This window comes from Arachis stenosperma, chromosome 2 (genome assembly GCF_014773155.1).
Source record: "Arachis stenosperma cultivar V10309 chromosome 2, arast.V10309.gnm1.PFL2, whole genome shotgun sequence".
Classification (NCBI taxonomy): Eukaryota; Viridiplantae; Streptophyta; class Magnoliopsida; order Fabales; family Fabaceae; genus Arachis; species Arachis stenosperma.
The window spans coordinates 12665033-12686696 of NC_080378.1; the positions used below are offsets into that span (position 1 = coordinate 12665033).

General features: G+C 32.6%; 1 protein-coding gene across 3 annotated transcripts; it reads left to right on the forward strand.

The window, feature by feature from the left end:
• The first annotated feature begins 107 nt into the window (after positions 1 to 107).
• LOC130960919 (uncharacterized) lies at positions 108 to 17633 on the forward strand. 3 transcript variants are annotated; one of them, XR_009079295.1, is made up of 22 exons: positions 108 to 579; positions 1530 to 1785; positions 2447 to 2552; positions 2635 to 2776; positions 2992 to 3253; positions 3597 to 3979; positions 4348 to 4421; positions 5431 to 5581; positions 5717 to 5906; positions 6195 to 6387; positions 7579 to 8019; positions 8807 to 8864; positions 9363 to 9450; positions 10401 to 10475; positions 10557 to 10640; positions 10818 to 10961; positions 11645 to 11726; positions 12795 to 12877; positions 13360 to 13414; positions 13979 to 14052; positions 14148 to 14322; positions 16631 to 17633. XR_009079295.1 is itself a non-coding variant. In XM_057886457.1 (21 exons), exons 1-20 carry the CDS (start codon positions 240 to 242, stop codon positions 14042 to 14044), a joined length of 3273 nt encoding a protein of 1090 aa, XP_057742440.1. In that variant the 5' UTR covers positions 108 to 239; the 3' UTR covers positions 14045 to 14052; positions 14148 to 14668. The 3 variants fall into 3 exon arrangements, 1 of the variants encoding a protein (XP_057742440.1); XM_057886457.1 differs by lacking the exon at positions 16631 to 17633 and having other exon boundaries at positions 14148 to 14668; XR_009079296.1 differs by lacking the exons at positions 11645 to 11726; positions 12795 to 12877; positions 13360 to 13414; ... (1 more) ...; positions 14148 to 14322; positions 16631 to 17633 and having other exon boundaries at positions 9363 to 9455; positions 10818 to 10888.
• The last annotated feature ends 4031 nt before the right edge of the window (positions 17634 to 21664 follow it).

The following is a 21664-nucleotide window of genomic DNA, read 5'->3' on the forward strand; positions in this document are numbered from 1 at the left end:
TGATATATTTTTGTCAATATCAAATACTTAATTGATATAATAAGTAAAATGTCATAACATTTTAGTGCACAATGTCAAATACTCATAGTTGTATTTAGTATCTGAGGGAAGATATTTGGCGCGTAGAACCAACAAACATTAGGGTATCGGAAGCAACAAGCAATGAAACTTGCAGAAACTAACTTAGCAACACTTCAATGGCAGTAAACTACACTTCAATTTTTCATTACACTTAAAACATGCTTCACGCTCCACTACAATCATCGCTTCTCTTCGTTTCCTTCTTAGGGTTTCTTATTCTTCTTTCCATAATCAAAATCCCTTGCGTTCGCGGAGAGTCTTCCACCTGCTTGACGGTTTACAGAAACGGCGGTGCTCCCGCGGTCTTTAAATCCCCGAAATGTCCCCGATGGAAGCTTCCCGAAGGCCAAGGTGAAGACGACGATTCCGATTACCACCGTAGTCGCCGCTCTCCGCCTCATGCGACGCCGCGTTGCCAGTCCGCCATGCTCCAGGGCAGCCGTTCCTCCCAGGAGGACCGCACTCTCTGCGTCCTCGATCTCCGGATTCCGTTTCCCGGTAACGCCGATTCCTAACGGCTTCTTCACAGTTGTTATTTTAATTTGCAATTGCGATTGTTTGTTGAGATTGAAATTTCGGGAAGAAAAAGCTGCACCTGAGTTGCAAGCCGCAATTGCAACTGCAGTTGCAATGATTGAAATTAAAGGAAATGCCGCAGCAAATGCAGCCGCGATCGATTGTGGAGTCCACAATAGTAGCAAATTACATTTGCATGTAATAACAGTAGCATTGATGTTGTCATTAGCAATTCAAAACTACTAAGAAGTAACAATTCAAGGCAATAATTGTGTTTCTAGAAAAAATCTTCAATTGGAATTGCAGTTACTGTTGCATTGGGATTATTGTAATTCCAGAAAAACTGCAGCTGATGCTGCCACAATTGCTGCTGCTAAGTGACTGCGGAGATCACAACATGCAATTGTGTTTGTGATTGCACAAAAAAAAAAAAAATCCCGCGTTAACGCAGGGTTCGGGGAAGAGCCGCACCCAAAGGATGTAATGTATGGTTTAAAACCACGGATTAAAATTTTCCAGCATTGTCTCCAGGAACAAGTAAGAACTTATGGCAATGAATGTGGGACGCTATTTTATTTAATTCGATGGTTGAAAGTTTGTTGTGTTTCCAGAGAAGCTTTAATTCGAAGTGTTGGCTGCGATTTTTTCTTTCTTTTGATTTGGTTTGTAATGGTATTGATTGAACTATTGTAATTTCGAGAATTAGGGTGAATGTAGAATCATAATTGGGAATTTGGGATAGAGAAGAGAGATAATTCAGAGAGAAAAGATTTCCAAATCCTAAATACATTTCACATTTCACTTATTGGCTTATTATTATTACAATTCGTATGTCATATTTATACTATTTTAATATTATCTAATATCTAATGCTATTTACAGTAATTGAGCTAAGTATAATTATACTCATTACATGGTGGTGGTTGAACCAGATGCGGATGGGATCAGGGAGGTTGCGGTGGGAATCGTGGCAGTTTTTGACGGGCACAATGGTGCTGAAGCTAGTGAAATGGCGTCAAAGCTTCTGATGGAGTATTTTGTATTGCACACCTATTTTTTACTTGATGCAGCTTTTTCTGTTATATCAAAAACAAGGGGAGCAGTGCATCACCAGAGAGAGCACAATCGTTTGAACATGATGCGTAGGTGGAAGGAGATTCTAGGTTGGCATGAGCTGCATTTTGAAAGGTACCTACTTCCTATAGTACCTTTAATTTATCTTTATTTATTTGTTTATTTGTGAAAATCAATAATAATTTATTAACATTATTTGTCTATTAAAGCTGATTTTTATTATTAATCAAATAATATTTCATATTTGTCTTGAAAGCTAATGTCTGCTAAGTGCATGCTTCTGTGTTTAGATGTTCTCTTAGCATTATTTGGATTATAAGTTATTTGGAATGCTAAATCAGCTAATCCAGATGCACACTAATAGTATAGTTAGTCCTATTGATTTGAGAATCAAGTTTGTAGTTTGTTATGCTTTGCTCATCATCGTTTTGGAGAAGGGTTGGTTTCTACAATGAAATGAATGTCAAAGTTACATGAATGATGATGTTTCCTTTCAAGGACTTACAACAAGCATCTGTCTGTTATAAATGAGTTTTAGAGTGTTCATTCTGCTGCTTACTTTGGTTTGGCTTTACAATTGGTTTGTTTTCTCTAGTGGAAGGCCATATTGTGGTTTGTTCAGAAAATGTCTTATGTTGGTTTTGTTCAAACCATGGTTTTGGAGTTTTAAATGCTAAACCAAGCATGCTATAAGGGCTTCAGATATTATTTACAAATTTGTTTTATTCCTCGCATTTGTATGATTATGTTTATCTCAATTAGATTATTTTTCCAGGTTCCAAAATACATTTTCTGCAAATTTTGATGATTCTTTTCACTTGGAAATTTTGAAGGAAGCATTATTGAGAGCTATCCATGATATTGATGCAAAATTTTCTGAGGTAAAATTTACTTCATGTTCAGTTGTAAAAGTTTTATATGATCTTTGTTCTCATATTGACATCTTTCAATTGAACTATGAAGGAAGCCTTCAGAAATAGTCTTCATTCAGGGTCTACGGCAATCATTATATTGATGGCAGATGATAACATTTTAGTTGCCAATATTGGAGATTCTAAGGCTTTCTTGTGCTCTGAAAATTTTCAGTCTCCTAGAGAGGCCAAAGGTGAGAAAGATTAGGGAAATGTAGCCAAACTTGCAAGTCCAAGATGGAAGTTTTTAAAAGCATAAATAGAAATATAGGATATTCTTTGTTATTCTATTGTTCTTTTATAGAGTTGAAAAATGATGGGTGCACTTATTATGATAAAGCAACAAGCTTAACTTTTTTGTTTTATGGAAATATGAATAGAATTAATTTTGCTTTCTTATGATTTGTAGACTTATTACTGAAGCAATATAGGCAGAAAGAGCTTGATGGTTCTGTTGCTGTGTGGAATCGTGAAAAGTATAAGTTAGCTTCCTCCCATGGACTGACTCATTTTGCTGTAAAAGAATTGACCAGTGATCATCACCCAGACAGAGATGATGAAAGGATTCGGGTGGAAGCAGCTGGTGGTCAAGTTATAAATTGGGGGGGAGTGCCTCGTGTAAATGGCCAGCTGGCTATTACACGGGCAATTGGTGATGTATTCTTTAAAAGGTAGGTTTAGTGGAAATCCTTTTTACATGAACCCCAATCTTGCATAGAAATAACTTTGGTTGCTCGTTCATAATTAAATTGTTAATCTTTTATCCCAAAAATTTAAAATCAGAATGTGTCCCGACTTCTCAGTAAGGGTAGACTTGCCCGTTGTGTTAAAACTTTCAACAAAAATAGTAAGGGTAAACTTGGCCTCAGTACATGCTAATTCCAATCTGTAGAGATAAAGTACTAAACTAAAATCACAAATGGGTCGTCGTTAGATCTTAAAGTAATTGGCATCTGTACTGTCTAGAGATATATTTTGAAATTCTGATGCATTTCTTGATGAAATTGCCAACAGGTACGGTGTTATATCTGTGCCAGAAGTGACTGATTGGCAGCCTCTGACTGCCAATGATAGCTATTTAGTGGCTGCATCCGATGGTGTTTTTGAGAAAATGAGCATGCAGGAAGTCTGTGATTTGTTATGGGAAGTACACTCTTTCTCTAATAATATAGAATCAGAGTGTGCCCCTTCACCTTCACTTTCACCTTCATATTCGTTAGCAGATCTCATTGTCAACACTGCCTTGGGAAAGGGCAGTACGGATAATGTGGCCGCCATTGTTGTTCCTCTGGAATCTGCCAAAGTTTCTGCAAACTCGCTTAGGAGAAGCTATATTGAGAAGAGGGATGCTGATTATCCTCTGCTTGCATTGCAGGAACTTGCTTCAAGAAGTTTAGGTATATATTTTGAATTCAAATAATGATACTTCGTGCCACAACTCATTCCTTCTGTTTGTTCAAATTATCTTCATGTTATGTGATATACAAATGTAAAAGAAATCTGTGGCTTGTTGTAGCATATACTAACACATATTCATTGGCTAGACGTGGTTGTTCTACTTAGATTAAGTTGTAAATAATTTTGGTGTGCATTGTGAGTATCCCTTGTTTAATAAAAATCAAAGTTGCCATGGTATATACTCAGAAACTTATAGAACAAATTTGATTGGTTATGACATCGGTTGATTTGGTTATGCCTTTAGGTAGGCAACTTGTACTCCTGGAACTGATGTGTATCAGCTAATTTTATTTTGGATCTTGTTCAGCTAATGACGTCATATCTGATGTAATGCACTTGAGGCATCCTCATGCGGTGGATACCAAGTTTAAGCGTATATTGGTATGGCTGACACCATGGAAATTTACTATTTTTATTTTCTTCCATATTTAATTTGTCTTTCTCGTATAAGTTGCCGGATGGAATAATGAATGAATTGATTCTTGTGAGCAGATTGATATTGTTTAAACATCTTACAGGATGATTGTTTGTGGGTGCTAATTAGTGGACTCTCATGCCGTAATTCTTGAAAAATGTACTTCAAAAATGTGTTTTGAGTCAGTTGTGGATCTGTTAACTTTTTTGCATTGGAGGAGAAATCTTGGCATACAAAATTTACTGTCATTGGACTGATTTATATGTTTAAAATTTTCTGAAGAGGACCAACCTGCTTTACTGGAAAACTTGAAATCATGATGCAAGAATTGCGAACTGATTTTTCCAAGAAAACAGGAAATTGAGAAATTGAAGCTTAGACTGGGCTGTAATTTTATGTTAGGGACTTGGGTATTATGGGGTGCCCAAAGCCCCACATCGGGTAGTATGGGATACTTGTATTTAAGGAGAGTGGGTTCTTCTCCTTTAACAGCTAGTTTTTAAGGTGTGGTTTCCCACTTTCTTTAGGTACTTAACATTTTAGCAGCAAAGAAAGATAGAGGTGTATTCTCATGTTAATTGATATCATTTTTATTATATTCTTGGGATGAAGTGAGTGGGAAGGTTTGCACCTTCCTACTTAGACAAGAAAATTACATTTCTTTACCTTAGCCTAATTAAGGTTTTATTTTTCAATCGAAAAAAAGGAGGAGAAAATTAGGTATTGTTTATGTAGAGTTTGATTACCAATTTCTTGCTCTTTTGTGTTCGACTTTTTTTTTTTTTCTTATTTTTTGTTTTCGTAATATTATGTATACAAGGCTAATCTATAAGTAATGTTGGTTGAAAGTTGCTTCAATTTGAAATAGAATTCACTACGATCTATAAGTAATCATTCATTCAATTTGAAATAAAATTCCATATGATCAAAGTTAATCTAAATGACTACGTATGTCTTCATTTTTTTTTATGATAGGTTGAAGTGAAACATGGAGATTTTGGATGTTTTTATTTGTCTGAAAATCTTGATGAACTTGTGGACTCTAAGCAGCCTACCAAAAGTACTGACTGGGAAGATTATTTATATGAACTACCTCAGCCCGTACCAGATACACATCAACATTCTGGTAAGCAACCATGTCATATTCCTTAATCATATCATAGTGGTGCACTTTTTTGTCGGCCTATTATGATTGCTATCAAGTTTCAGTTTATCTATAGACACTCAAATACTGTTTGGTTCTTTCCTTTTTTTTCTGCAGTAAATGGTCCAGTATATTTGTATGATAACCAAAACTTCTGCTTACAACTTGGTCCGACTGTTAATGAATCTAAGGAACAATGCATAAATCCTGAAGCATTTGCAAATTTTATTGGTCTTCTTGAATCAATTCCTTTACATGATACTGGTTCACATAATGGATCCTCTGGTTATTCAATGCCTGAATCAAGGTAAATCTGCTTTGGATCCCAGTGTATTGAGACATGTAGAAGCCAAAATAGTTCCTAGTAAAAGATTAGGGGGATTCATTTCTAATGGAAGAGTTACTTTATATATTCATACAGATTTGAGAATCCCCTTTGTTTTAATTTTATAAGAAAGGTCTGTATTATCATATGATTACCATTGTGTTCTTATGGTGGAAAGTTAGAGCATTTGTTTTTGTGCAAATTTGGTTCTTTGAGCTATGAAGTGTTTTTTTAGTCTGACAATTTAGCCAATTTGCATATTGTGCTTAGGTACAAACTAAAGAAGAGTTTCGGTCGTGGATCATATGGTGAAGTATGGTTAGCTTTTCATTGGAATTGTAATGAAGGGATTAATGCTGCAGAAATGAGCAACAATGACAATAATAGAAACGACAGCTCAAACACCAATGATTTCCAGGATGCTTCCACTAACTATACTCTGTACATTTTGAAGCGTATAATGGTAATAACTTGAAGCAAAAAATCACCGGTTTTGATGGTTTGAATGCATTATGATCTCTTTAGTTGTCAATATGCTGATAGGTAGCTGGTAGTGATTGGTGGTCCTCTGTATTCAGCAATTTGAAATGCACGTGCCTTTGTATTTAGAAATATGAAATGTGTAGAACACAATTTTAGGGAGGAAGAGGGTATCTACTGATTAGATAGAAATTTCAGATCTCCAAAGAGTAAGGAATCTTCTAAGCATGTATGGGCTGAGTTCAGACATGATACACAATAGGGTGCAATTACGTTGTTTGATCCATGTAGCTAACCCCACTTATTGGGATAAGGCTTTGCTGGTGGTGATGTTGTTGTGGGATCTCTTGAGAATTCCGTTGTCACTGCTTATGGATTAGTAATAACAAGATATACTTTCATTTTCTGCTCAATTAAGTCCAGTTCTATCATATCATAGGCATTCTTTATTGCTCTGTTGATTATTTAGCCTGTGAGGCAGATGCTTACTTAACTCTTGTAGTTGATGATTTTTGTTCCTCTTCAACTTATATTTTATGCTTTGGATCGTGTTATAGGTCAATTCATTTCTCTCTGCAATTATATCTAAATAAAACTGAAAAAGAAATATTATATTATTATCTCCTAATTGTGATTTCTGTACAGTCAGTTATTGTGTGTGTTCAATACCTTGTGACTTCTCTCACTTAGTCTTTATTTTATTTTTGTTTTCCCATTGAATCCCACCTAATGCCCCATCCTTCTTTGCTTTCCTCCTTTTCTACTTATTTTAAGTGAAACTCTCTCATGGCACATCAATTGAACTTTGTCCTTTCTTATCTGTAGCCTACATTTATCTCCTTCCAGCCCCCATGCTCTAATTTGTACCCATCATAAGTCAAAAAGACCTTGGGATAAAATAAATATTTCCACTCGAAGTAAAGTTGGTTTCTTCTAGTCTTAATGAAGTCTGCACTGTCCAATGAGTAATCAGTTTCTGAAATTAGAAGTTGTTTCCACACTAGTTTTTGTTTATAAGGAGACTTGTTTATTTGTATGTCAGATTGGATATCCACTGTGAAGCTTTTTATCTTTCCAGCTTTGACCTGTGCAATATTTTATTTTAAGGAGGCATTTTTGTATAATTACACGTTGTAAGCATGTAACACAAATAACATGTAGATGTACTAAACAGGTAGAGAGAGGGTCTGCTGTTTACTTAAGTGGCCTGAGGGAGAAATATTTTGGAGAAACTTTTTTAAATGCCTCCTCAAGCTTTGAAGATCTGCTATCAGCTGAAAAACCAAACTGTCTCTTGGAAACATCACAATTTGGGTTTGAGAATACATTTTCAAACAGGTCAAAAAGATCTGTATATGAAGAAGGCTTGAACCATATTGTAAGATATGTGGAGTCTTTTGAATCTCGGTCCAATGAAATTTGGCTTGTATTCAATTTTGAAGGCGTATCGTTGTCTAAACTTTTGCATACTGTGGAAGATCCATATGATACTGCTGAGAAAGAAAAGACTGAGCAAGTAAAACATGTCCAAATACTGCGTCCATCGAAGTGGTGGCATTGGTTGAAAACAACAGAAGAAGGGCAAGAGGAAATGCGCAACCTTATCTGGCAGCTGGTATGTCATTAATGTGGGTTCCAAGGGGGTTTTGTTTTATTAGCAGCCTTTATGGTTTATACTGGCATTTAAAATACACTACAAAATCTTAATAGATACTACACAACTCTTTTACCCTGACAAGGACAAAACAAAGATGTTTATTCTATGCTATTACTATTTTTGTTAATTTGCTATTTTGTTCTTTTGGCAAAAGTGATTTGTATAAACACAGAATGTGGACAAATAAATTGTTTTTGGGAGAGAACAAAAGAATAAACAAAAGAAGAAAAGAATGCAAAAGTAATACAAGAGCAAGATCAGTCTTGTTAGTATGCTTTTCATTTTTTTGCAGAAATATTTTAGCATATTATATATCTTTGTTGAACTATTAAATTTTCCTTATTCTGACACATGCATTTTTCTTTTTCTTGTGGTTATATTATAATAAACCCCTGCACTATATGTTTTCAGGTGTGAAATTTGTGGTTAATATGAAAAATCGGTTTTTTATTCAGAAGTATACAGTTCTCAATTTCAAAAATATTTAAGGTGCTCCTACTTTGGTCATATGGTCACCATTTATTGCTCAATTGTGGAAAGCTTTGGAGGCTACATATTTGAATATCTCCATATCTTCTTCTTCCTCTTTCTTTTTCTTTTTTAATGTTTTGGTGGTGTGTGTTGCTTTTTTTTTTTTTTATAAATTTTCTTTTTGTTGTCAACACAAAAAAGGTGGGCATGTTCTGTTTCTCTGGCTATGTTGAAATCTCGTCAGATTTTCTTATTTTGTTATTTGTTTCCTCAGTTTCTGGCACTGAAATCTTGTCACGATCGCAATATTACACACAGGGACATTAAACCTGGTAAGTATGGGGTTAATTTGTTGTCCTGAAGTATTTTTTGTGTTAATTTAGATATGAATCTAAATAATACCAATTAGTTTTTCACTGTTAAATTGTAAGTCGATACTTTTTAAGCAGCATGTATGATTGTTTTAAGTGGGTTCTTTTGTTCAGCTTTTATCCTTTTACGGTAAACTAAGCTCTTACTGTACAATAGATCTACTCTTTGTAATTCGTGTATCTGCATTTTGTTTCATTCCTTTTTTCCCTAAAAAATTAAGCTCAAATCATATCTGGGAAAATTGGAACAAATTTCATCTCAAACTTGGAGGATCTCTTTAGTGTCTGATTGGTAATTAATCGTAATCACAATGCCTATGTTTGCCCAACTTTCATAGTCCATACAAGCATGCCATCTTTTATGTATATATTTGAATTTTGTTTTTATTGTTATGCAGTGTTAAATTGAAAATTTTGTTTCTCTGTAAAATCTGAATTGGGTCATTTGATTTTTGGAAGAAAATATGGTGATATGCTTTGAAGATCAGGAGACTGGAAGATGTTTGAAAGATATACCGACTAAACTAAATAGTTTCTCCACCAAAATGTACAGTAAAGTATCTTTCTTCAATTTTAGTACTCTGCTTTTATTTTGACCGCTTTCTTTCTTAAATGATGGGAAACATTTTTACTCTATATGCTATAATGCATGAACTTCAGATTTGTCTAGTTAATTAAGTTTATAATATGATTGGATCAATTAATGTTTAAGCAATATTGTGCACTTTAACCGTAGTTTTTAGTGTCCAACAGAATGATAAAGTCTTGCCTGATCTTTACTTCTGTCATAGTTTTGGTATATCTCAAACACTTCTTGGCTATTGAAGTTCACTTTGTAATGTATGATATTTAAATTTATATGTCAGCCCTTCTTTCTCTTTCCACCACAATTTATAGTTGGTTGGACAGCAATGGTAAATCACATATTTATCATAAATTTCAAGAAGCTTAAGTTCTACAGCTCTGCTATTTGCGAACAATGCACTAATTCATTGTGATAATTCTCTTTAAGTGGCTGAGAACTGGAAGACTGATCTTCTAGCTTCTCTAACTCTGTTACCAACCTGATGCAAGTTAAGCTTATGTCTTCTTGATTCTCTTTGGCTTTGGAAGAATTAGATCTTTTTCCATTGCATTACTAATGTTGTGATCATTTCAATTCTATACATTTTTAGATGCATATTTACCGTTCACCTGATCCCAGAATAAGGTATGTTTGGTGGCTGACTGGCTGTCTGACCGACATTTCAGCAAATGTAAATATAAGTATTTAAGGCCACTTGGAGATGGTTTGATATGCTCAAATGTCTGTTCTCTCACTAACAATTTTGCTAACCAATAATTATTAGGGTCGTTTGATTAGCTGCAGTGGCAAGAAGACTTGCTTAGTGCTTATCTCTAAATTTGATTTTGATATCCAACTATTTGGGTGCTTGTCTATGTCTCCTTGATTTATTGGTTTTGCGTAATGATTTTGATTCCCTTTTTCTGATTCAGGCGTGTTATAGACTTTGGCAGTGGAATTGATGAATTCACATTGAAGCATTTATATGGTTCAACTGGGCCTTCTAGGTATCTCACTTCTCTCTCTGCATACTGATTATTGCTTATATAATTTTGTGATTGTGCTAAATATAGCCTGTGTTTCTTCAGGGCTGAACAAACTTATGAGTATACACCTCCTGAAGCTTTGTTAAATGCTACGTGGTATCAAGGCCCAACAAGCTCAACTTTGAAGTATGTCATGTTTTGCATGAAGGCAACATCTTTTATTCAAAGCTTTCTTCTTTAAGAGGAACGTCCACATGCATCTTCATTTCATTTGATCATTTTTCAAAGGATGGATGCTTCTTAATTTGACAAATTTATGCACTACTTCCTTCGGCTATTGATTCAACCTTTCTTCTATCACAGATATGACATGTGGAGTGTTGGTGTTGTAATGTTAGAGTTGGTCTTAGGGACACCAAATGTTTTCCAGATCGATGCTTTAACACAAACTCTTTTGGACCAGCATCTTGACGGCTGGAATGAGGGTGTGAAGGAGCTGGCTTACAAGTAAGTGATTGTTAAGACTGTAGTCCTATGTCTTATGTCCTAACCTTTTGTAGTAACCATGATTTCAAATGACCCTCTTTGATAGGCTACCTGTCGCTTTTTTTTTCTTTTCTTTCCTGTTATGCACAAAAGATGCAAATTTATATTAATGGGAAGTGGCAAATTCAAAATGAATGATCTCCCTTTAGATGGTTGTCTGTTTGTAGAGTTGCCTTCTGCTTTGGTTTGAGCTAAACAACTTTTCATTTTTCTTTGAAATGTTTTTAGCCATTTGGGAAACTCGCTCTATGCATTTTTTTGTATATTGGGAAACTCGCTTTTTTCATTGACTTTGTTGTAACATTGAATTTCATTAGTTCTTCGATGTTAGGTCTTAGGTATTTATTGTTAAAACCTCTCAGGAATTTGCTCCAAAAAAGTCTTCACAAGTTTTTAATAGGCCTAGTTTTGTCTGACAACTAAAAGGTTCGTACAGTTTCCTCAAATCATTTGTCATACCTATATCTTTGAAGTTTTTTCATGCATTGGGGGTGGGTTCCAAAATATAATTAATGGCTTAAACATAGGACTTTAGTATTTGTTCTTATGTAATAGGTTGCTCCTGAAGGAGTTAAATATTCATTAATTCTTTTGAATCTCTCGACTCTATATTGTAACTCTTTCTTTTATTAATGCGTTTACAGACTCAGATCATTCATGGAATTGTGTATCTTAATCCCTGAGATATCCAGAAGTTCCTCAAAAAAGTATCACACAGCTAACCAGGTTAGATTACTATCCAACATAGGCTAACATTTCTGTATTTCATTCATATAACAAGAAAAGTATCCATCTTTTGGTTTCCCCATAAGTTAAGGAAAAAAATAAGTGGAGATTAAACCTGCATCTCGGCTTAGTACCTAGGCTTTGATAGCATGTACTTGGACTCAGATAACATATATACGAAATCTTATACTACCTTGGAGACTTTTGATTTCATGTTCATTTTTCAGTGTTAAGAATTTGAATATGTATCTTGTGCTAGTTTATTCCAAAGAGCTTACTAACTAACTACAGCTGGAGAGTCTCTATAGAATCTCAACCTCTGATTTTCACTTAAGGAATAAACACACGATTTAATTTCCGGTCATATTAGGCCATGTTTCTTCTACCAAGATCTTACTTCTTATATATATAAATAAGAAAAGCACATAGAAAAATGCACAAACTATCCACTAACAGAAATGGTCTGCTTAAAACCCAGGGGGTGTGGTTGAGTGAAAAAGGCTCATCTGGTTATCCTCCCTTAACCAAGTGTGGAGGATACGATTCTAACCTTGGGCATGGAAAACCTTAAAATTCCAGGCCAGCTATCCCACCCATGGGGAATATCTTTGTTGTGGACCAAAAGAAAAACAAAAGAAAACAATTGAACAGAGAACTTGGTTTGCTTATAAATCCATGGACCATGAAGACGACAATGATAAATGATAATCACAATTAAGTCTTGTTTTATTAGGTGGCGGATAGTTACATGGATGAAATTAGAATTTCATTTCCCTAGGGAAGATGGACCTTTAAATGAAGTTCTCTATATGATTCTTTCCAATTATATTATTGTTGGAAAGACGATGTCTTCCAACTCTCCGACATAATCAACGATACTAAGGGTACACAAAAAAATAGCTACCAAATTAGTCATCCATATAGAATATATGTTAGAATACAAAATACACGTTCAAAATGTGAGAAATAGTACATATATTTATAATATTTATACAAGAATGGAAGCTGATTTTAGTCTACACATAACATTTTTGTTGCACTGATCAAATTATTGGATTGTTCACGTAGGCTGGTGTTTCACCTGCATCTTGGAAATGCTCGGAAGAATTCTTTTCTCATCAAATAAAGAGCCGAGATCCTCTTAAAATAGGGTTAGCTTGATTTCTTTTGAGGCTTATATTTTATCATTTTATTTTATAATGGTCTCGTTGAGATAAGTGTTTCAGAAATAGCAGAAAAATATTTTGTATTTTGATATAAATATAAAGCATTTTTAATTAATATCAGAAGCAGGTAAGCTATTTGGATTTGAGAAATGTATAATAAGTAACTTTTTGTATAAAATTACAATTATGGTCATGACTAAATATATATTTTACATAACAATTTTTTTAAAAAATGAAATGTATAATATTTTAATTATATATTTAGTTATTGATCGATTTTTAGAACCTTGAGAAAAACTGCTTATTTTCCTGCTTCTGTTCTTTTATTTAAGAACAAACAAAGAACTCAAAAAAGAAAATAAATACTTATTTTTGTAAATGTAACAATATTTCTTTTATCCCCGAAGCAGTCTTCTCTCATGATGAAATTGTTTTCTTCTCGTCATAATGTTTTCTAATCCTTTCAGTTTTTCAAATATCTGGGCTTTGCGGTTAGTGCGCCATCTGTTACAGTGGGACCCAGTGAGTATTTTGATTAAGTTTGCTTTTTTTACTTTTGTGATCTTTTTTAAGGCCAATTCTATAGTGTCTATGAGTTAGTGTTTAAATTTTGCTTAACTTATCTATTGTAGTAAGTTTTAAATTTTTAAAAATTATTTATTTTGATACTTTTTAAATTAAATATTAATTTTTAACTTTTTTTAGTAAGTTAGACACCATAGCAATCACTTCTTTTTAATTACTGTCAAAAGAAAACAGATCCTCTCAATTTTGTTTTCAATTGATAAAGTTAAGGGTGATGTTTCACTATATGATGGAAAGGATTGTATCACATCTCACCCCGATCTATCAAAAGTGTTTAAATTGTCGTTACCTTATTCTCAACATTTAAGTCCAGGTGCCTGTTTCGAGTGGTACTAAGCTCTTCTATGAACTCTTTATGATAGGAGTAGAAGCCTATCATGCTATTATTGCTAATAAGATGAGCATGAAGCATTCTTTTCTTTATTATGATTATTTACTACCCTGAGAATGTTTTAACCTTTTTTTTGGGTTCTACTGTATCTAATGGTGTTAAAATTGTAGGAGGACCGGATAAGCGTTGATGAGGCATTGCAGCATCCCTATTTCCAACCTCCCCCGAGAGGATGATTTGTTGGGTAAAACTACCTTATGTCCTACCCATGATATTATTTCATTCTTGAGCTATTTAAACTTACTAATCTGAAAGTTGCCAATGGATGAGGCCATACAGGAAACAACTTCAAAATATTCAATCTAGAGGATGAAACATCCTTTGTTTCCTATCAGTGACCCATCCAACGGAAATAGATGATGGTGCAAGAAGAAGAATTGTGCAAATACATGAACGATGTTCATGTATCAACCCTGACAAAAGGACGACTAAAAGCCAGAATGACTACTACCAGGTTCGAAAATCATTTTGTGCTTATCATACTTCTGTATTGTACATTGAGACATAGACAAGATTGTTTTCTTGAGATATCTAGTTTTGGATGAAGCAAAATTATGGATAAAAGGAAATTTACAATAGAGGTATGGTGAAAAAGTTATGGTGGCTGCATACAAAGTGTTGTATAATATGAATATTACGGTAAGAGATGAGAAGAGTAGGAAAGTAAAAAGAGAAAGTTTCAATCAGAAAGCGTAACCACCAATGTCACCCGTATCCTTTATTTATAGGCTATTGAGTTCAATAGAATACTAATGGTATTGACAGTGAGAGGAATTACGATCATTTACCTTAATAGGATATCCACCAAATCGTTTTATTTATAGCATTGTATATTTTGTTGTTTTTAACAGTTGCGCGCATAATGAATCCATAGAAAGAATCCAGATATAATGAAATTCAACTCCAAAGATTAAATGAAAAACCACGACCTCGCCTTTTTAAAAAAAAGGAAAAAAAAGAAAAAGAAAAAAGCGACAATCTATTTATCTATTCTTAATATATAAAAGTAGATACATAAGTTTACCCACATTACTTTTAAAACATCTTTTACTTTCTACTAATGACATGTCAGCAATATCAGCAAAATATTAGAATCAATCACTCTATTTTTGCCAAATCAACTATTATTTTCAAATTAGCAAAAAAATAAAAACAAAAATTTATAATCAAATTTGTAAGTTGTAACCTACAAAAGCATTGAATCCATATCCGTATATTTATTATATTACACCATTATAAATAATACAATAAATTTATAATTCTAATAATTAATTTATTAATTTCTATAAATAACTCATTAAATATAATAAACATTCATATTACAAATGTAATAATAATATTATTAATCATAATAAATTTTATGTTACAAATATTCAAATTTCATACTATTTGAATTACTTATATAAAGTTTCTTATCACTATTCTTTCAAATGACATCAAATTTAGTACAAAAAGTTTATTTTCAAATTATACAACATCTCAAACTTATTCAATGGAGCATCATTCTTTGGACAATATCACCAAACAAAAAGGCAATTGATTTATCAAAGTTCGCGTGGTTCATCTATAGAAAACATTAACACCCATAAATGAAGAAGAGTTTCTTTGTGTAGAAATTATTATATTAGATAAAAAGGTACAAAACAAACATATTTATTATATTTTTAAATTGAATTTACGAAAAAATACTTTAATTATTTTTGCTTTTTATACATTTTATATTATTTTATAATACTTTATATATAATTGTATTTTAATATCGTTAAAATTATATTTTTTTAATATGCTATTCATTGTTCTTTTTTAACTAATTATTAACTATGATTTACTAACACGGCAGGGAACACATCTTCATATAATTGTGAAGAGAAATATGATGAACAAATTCAAACATTTGTTGAAAGAAGGAAAAGTCTATACTACAAAAAATTTAAAAATAGAAGATGCAAATAATTTGTATAGGCCAATTAAAGGTACGATGAAAGGAAATTTTTTACTCACAACTGTTGTGAAAGAAATTAAATATCCAATTTTGAACATTTTTCAATACTATTTTGAATTTGCATCACTTGAGACATTGTCTGACAGAGTGGGTCAAAGAAAAATACTAAAAAACTACATCAAGAGATTAAGAAAAAAGAAAACCATACAAATTTAAGACACATCTTCGAAAGAAAAATATACATGCAAAGATGGAACAAACAACATAATAGAAAGTGTATACAACTTAACAATTTATGAAAAACATGCTTTCACAAGAACCTACGATAGAAAGAAGAAAGCAACAATTCTAACAATAGACTAAGTCTATCAACTAAAACAAATACAAAAATCAAATTATCAAATAAAAATGTCACTTTATATAACTCCAATATTCAAATCTTTTGTACTACAAATTATTTTAAACAAAATACTTTTTAAGTTTAACTTTAGTTTACACATATTTAATTTAATTTTACAAAATATAGTCATTTTTTATATTTATTATATACTATTATTAATTTACCGTTCGCTCATTGCGCTGGTCTCATTCTAGTGTTTGTAGATGTGGAACTTACAAAGTCACACTTAGACTACAACACACGTGTTAAGACACTGCGTAATTACTAATTAGATACAATAGAAGATGTACCAATTTTTTTATTTTTTGGTCATGGAAGAGGTAACAATTATATTTCTTCTTGCCTTGGAACCTTGCGAGGAATGGCTAAAACGAGATCCCGAGATAATGAGAACTGTGTATGATGGCAAAAAAAACGCAGGCACACAGGTTGCGGCATAGGTGACAAACATCACATCATGTATCCGATCTTGGAGAACAAAGATAAAAGGCACAGAAAGATGAGCATGAAAAGTATGGACAAGAAGCGGGAGCACAACCCGCAAAGGAGCTTCAGTGGCAAACCAAATCTCGAATAATCTTTTTGGTTGTTGCCTTGATGTGAGGATGGAAAGGAACACGATCAGCGCCGAGATGGAGAAGCAAAGCGCAACCAATGACGACATGGCAAATGTGTCGAATGACAGTTGTCCTTCTAGGTTTGGCATATCGTTATTGTTGTTGCTGCCGGATATATTGCTTGATGTGGTGAAGGAAACGCCTGCTATGAGTGACGCCATCACAGAGCAAGACTCCGCCGTGTTTCTTAGCCATTCACTGCCTTGACGCACAAGTTCCTTGTGGCTTTCGATGAAGTTCTCACCTGAGATCTCACCTTTGTTGTTGTCTTTGAAAATTACGTTTGTCGGTACAATTTCTCTATCACATACTGCTTTTTCAAATTAAAAATGCATGGAATAGGAAGAAAGCAATTAAAAATAGTAGCGTTTGGTGGATAGACAGAGACAAAAAGATTGAGACTGAGAGACAGAGACTAAAAGATCGGGATTGAAACAAATCTTAGTATTTTGTTTGGTACAAAATGGGAGACAGGAATTGAAACAAGAATGAAACTCTAATTTAATTTGTACAAAGGGTAAAATTGGAATTAATTAATTGAAATGAAAGTATTTTAGGTATAAAATGTTATTAAAGTTTCAGTCTCCATCTCTAAAAATTTTAGTCCCCTGCGTCCCTATTTTTTGGAGGTATTGAAATACTGAAATTTTAGAGACAGAGACAGAAATTTTAGTACCAGTTTCTGAATTAACAAACACGATACTGAGTCTCAGTCTCTCAGTCTTTGTCTTAGTACCTGAAAACAAACGCTACCGCATGAATACGATAATTGTGTTTGGAAGGGAGACAGAGATTCAAATTAAATTAAGGAGTAAAGTATCGTTTTTATTCGATTTTTTTTAATCACATCTAAGTAAATTATACTTAATTATATTTCTTTCATTTTAAATAAATTAATGTTTTTTATAATTTTACTCTTAAAAATTTTTAGTTATCGTGAAATATTTGTAGAATGGTTAGTATATAAACTTGTAGAAAAAAAATAATATATACACAATAAAATATAAATTATATCGTTTGTCTCTAATGTATTAAAATTCTTTAAAATTATAAAAAAAATTTATTTAAAATGAAAGTAATGTGATTAAGTATAATTTATTTAGATGTAATTAAAAAATAATTGAATATTATGTACAGTAAAAAATTAATATTATTGAAAGATAAAATTAAATTAAAATTTATTTTTATGTATCTTATTTGTCTCTAATGTTTTCGTTTTATTTTAGTCCTTAACGTTTCAAAATCGTCTCAATCTTGTCTCGTTGTCAATTCTGTTAATGGATCCTTAACGGCAAGATAACATTGAGTCAATTTTGAAACGTTAGGGACTTAAATAGGACGATTGAAACGTTAGAGACAACTTTGTGACTTATCCCAAACATTGAGGACAAAAATGATACTTTACTCTTAAAATTAAGTCTTTATATTAAGTTTGGCATAAAGTGCATAGATTGGGTTGTGTCGTAATATCATATTTGGTTCAAGATAAATATGAAAATAAAATAAGAATATTTACTAAAATATCCTTAATTATTAAAAAAATATTGTTAAAATTTCAATTTTTGTTCTAAAAAATTTTAATATCTCTATTTTTTGGATGTACTAAAGGGATTAAAATTATGTTGAAACTCTAATCCTGATAGCCAAACACAATGCTGAATCCAAATTCTCAGTTCCAATATTTGATACCAAACACTACCTACAGGAGTGGTTTCACAATAATTAAGCCTAGATAAAGTAATAGGATTTAGATCCTCTAAATTTTGAATTTTATTTTAGAAGATAAAATGTTATTTCTCACAATTTATTTTATAGGTGAGATCAAGAATAAATATGAGAGATAAATTATTCAAGGATAGAAGATCACACTTTAGTTTTTAAAGTACAAATTTAAAATTGGTTAAATTACATCGTTGGTCCCTATACTTTTGGTGAAATTGCAAATTGGTCCTTACATTTTAAAAGTTTGTAATTGGGTCCCTAAAGATAATTAAAATTTGTAATTTAGTCCCCACTGTTCAAAAAGTATTTGATTTAACAGAATATTTTCAGAATATTCTCTATTTTGAACATGTGACCTGCACATATTTGCAATAGGGACCAATTTGCAACTTTAGTGAAAGTATGGGACCAACCGTGTAATTTAACCATTTGAAAATGACCAAAAACTCTCTAGACTATCTGAATCCACCCTACCCCTCCCCAGCTCTCTCACTCTCACTTTTTCACTTTCCAAAATGGCACCCCAACCCCAACGCTCTCTGTCTCTCACCTCGACTCACCAACGTCGTGCCTCTCGCCTCCGTCACCACACCGAATTCACTAATAAATTGAGTTGCTATTTTTGTGTTGATTTGTTGCTATTTTTTTCTTAGACATTAAATTGTTCGCTTTGAGCATGCTTGGGATTGGAATTGTTCTCTTTCATTTATCGTAGGTGTTTAGTATTGGGATTGGAAGAGAAGAAAAAGTTGTCGGATGAGAGAGGCAAGATGGAGAAAGGAGGCGAGACCCGACTCGTGAGCACAAATGCGGTGGATCTGGCGTAGCGACGGTGAACCGAGGTGAGAGATAGAGAGCGGTGGGGTTCGGGTGTCGTTTTAGAAAGTGAGAAAGTGAGAGTGAGAGAGTTGGGGAGGGATGGGGTAGGTTCAGATAGCCTAGGGAGTTTTTTATCACTTTAAATGATTAAATTACACAGTTAGTCCCCATACTTTTACTAAAATTGTAAATTGGTCCCTGTTGTCAAACATGTGCAGGTCACATGTTTAAAATAGATAATATTCTAAGAATATTCTGTTAAATCAAATATTTTTTGAATGGCAGGGATTAAATTGCAAATTTTAATTCTCTTTAGAGACCCAATTATAAACTTTTAAAGTGTAGGGACTAATTTGTAATTTCACTGAAAGTGTAGAGATTAACTATGTAATTTAACCTTTAAAATTTAGAGGATCAAAATTCAAAGTAATAAAGGTGTGTCTACAATTCCTAAAGGTAAGTTGTCAAAATTGCAGAGGAAGACATGGCAAACTCCGCAAATTACAACTAGAATCGGGTTTATTGACAACTTTTTCTCTAAATTCATATATCTGACAAATTTTCACAATTTTAATATGTAAGTGCAAGAATCCAGAGACATACCAGTGCTTTTGCATGGCAGCACTAGAGACATACCAAGGTATAGCTGTGAGTCCGTACTCCGTACATGGCTGCCAAATGCAGTGCATTATTACCTTCATCAATTACTGATTGTATCATGTTATCCCATGCACTGAATTTCTTCAACTCCTAAACTATGCTAGTTTGCCTGTTCTCTAATGCCACTAGCACTATGTTCTTCCCCTTTGAGCTTTTTTCGTGGATTGCCCTCATTGATAATGGGTTACCACTATTCAGCAATTTCACCACCATTTCTTTCACACCATTTTTCGCGCAGTTAATGTGTTACACTACTTTGAATAATATATAGTTATCCCAAAAAAAGAAAAAAAATGTAAAATTTTTATAGAAATGCTAGGTAAAAAGTTATTTTTGTAAACAAGCTCAACTAATGATAGTGATAATGTGTCTCTTTTTTTTTCAACTGATTTTTATTGTGCAAATAAACTATTGGACCTATTTGAAACTAAAATGGCTTGGTCATGTAGCATCACCTAAAATTTTAACCAAACTAGAAGCAATTAGCAGCCACTTGCCCACTTCTATATCGAATAATTTTTTTGTATTTCAGTTAAATTTAAAAAGGAACATCAAAATCAGAGTGTTGGTAACGAACATCTTAAAATTCCACTTTAAGAATATGAAAGATAAAACTTTTTATTGAAAAAAAAAGAGATTTAAATTTCAATAACATTAAATACCTTAACTCTTTTCTCTTTTCTCTTCTCATAAAGTGGTGCCAAAAATACTTTTCATGCATGTAGTCATATTTTCTAGTTCCCAAAAATGATCCTTTTGCGCATTATATATATATAATTTTATATTTGCTCCTCACATTTGAAATTTCATCATCATTATCAATATCATAAAATACATTACCTTGTCAAATTTTTGGTGACCTTTTTTGTCTTCTTTGTCAGCAGAAGATTCAACATTAGTTCGACGCCATTGCTCCTCAATCTCATCAATGGACTGAAAAGTATCATCTTTGAATTTATAGGGTTTGTCACCCTCATCCGTTAAATCAGGCTTATTATACTGTAAATGTTATAAGTTCATCCATGACACTGCTCATGTTTAATTTTGCTTTCTTCGATATAATGGAAAAATCTTGCAAGTATACCCCTAAAAACAAAAAAAGAAGGAAATATTAGAAGACTATGATTTGTACATTGATTTCTAATTGCGTATCCAATTTGAAGAGAGAGTGATAAACTACAAATAAATTTGTTATGTTGTTAGAATTTGAAATACTGTGTAATTTAAAAAGCTGATAAATAAATTAGATTTGATATTTAGGTTTACCCTATAATTACTTTTTTCTGGTAAAATCAAAATATTTATTATTGTGAATTTCTTAATAGTGTTTGCTTAATTCTGATTATGACAGAAACTTTATTACTGTATTATTACAAGAACCATACAAGTATAATTACCCGTGCAATGTATGTGAGAAGATTGAAATTAAAATTTTAAATTATTTTTTTTAAATTAATTTAAATTATAATAATTTAATTAATAAAAAAGCAACATGTTATGCATTGTTTGTTTTTTTTTTAATCTAGTGTTAATTGGATTAATTCTAAAATAGTTATTAATCGGTTTTAATAATCTACTTTTTTCAATAAATCACAAATATATACTGAATGCGATAATAAATAATATAATAATAGTT

Excerpts from the sequence above, each read along its gene's own strand:
- LOC130960919 (XM_057886457.1), top strand. The coding sequence starts at position 240 with ATGCTTCACGCTCCACTACAATCATCGCTTCTCTTCGTTTCCTTCTTA. Across the intron at positions 3,254-3,596 it reads GGTGATGTATTCTTTAAAAG|GTACGGTGTTATATCTGTGC; the intron begins GTAGGTTTAGTG and ends AATTGCCAACAG. Across the intron at positions 4,422-5,430 it reads CCAAGTTTAAGCGTATATTG|GTTGAAGTGAAACATGGAGA; the intron begins GTATGGCTGACA and ends TTTTTATGATAG.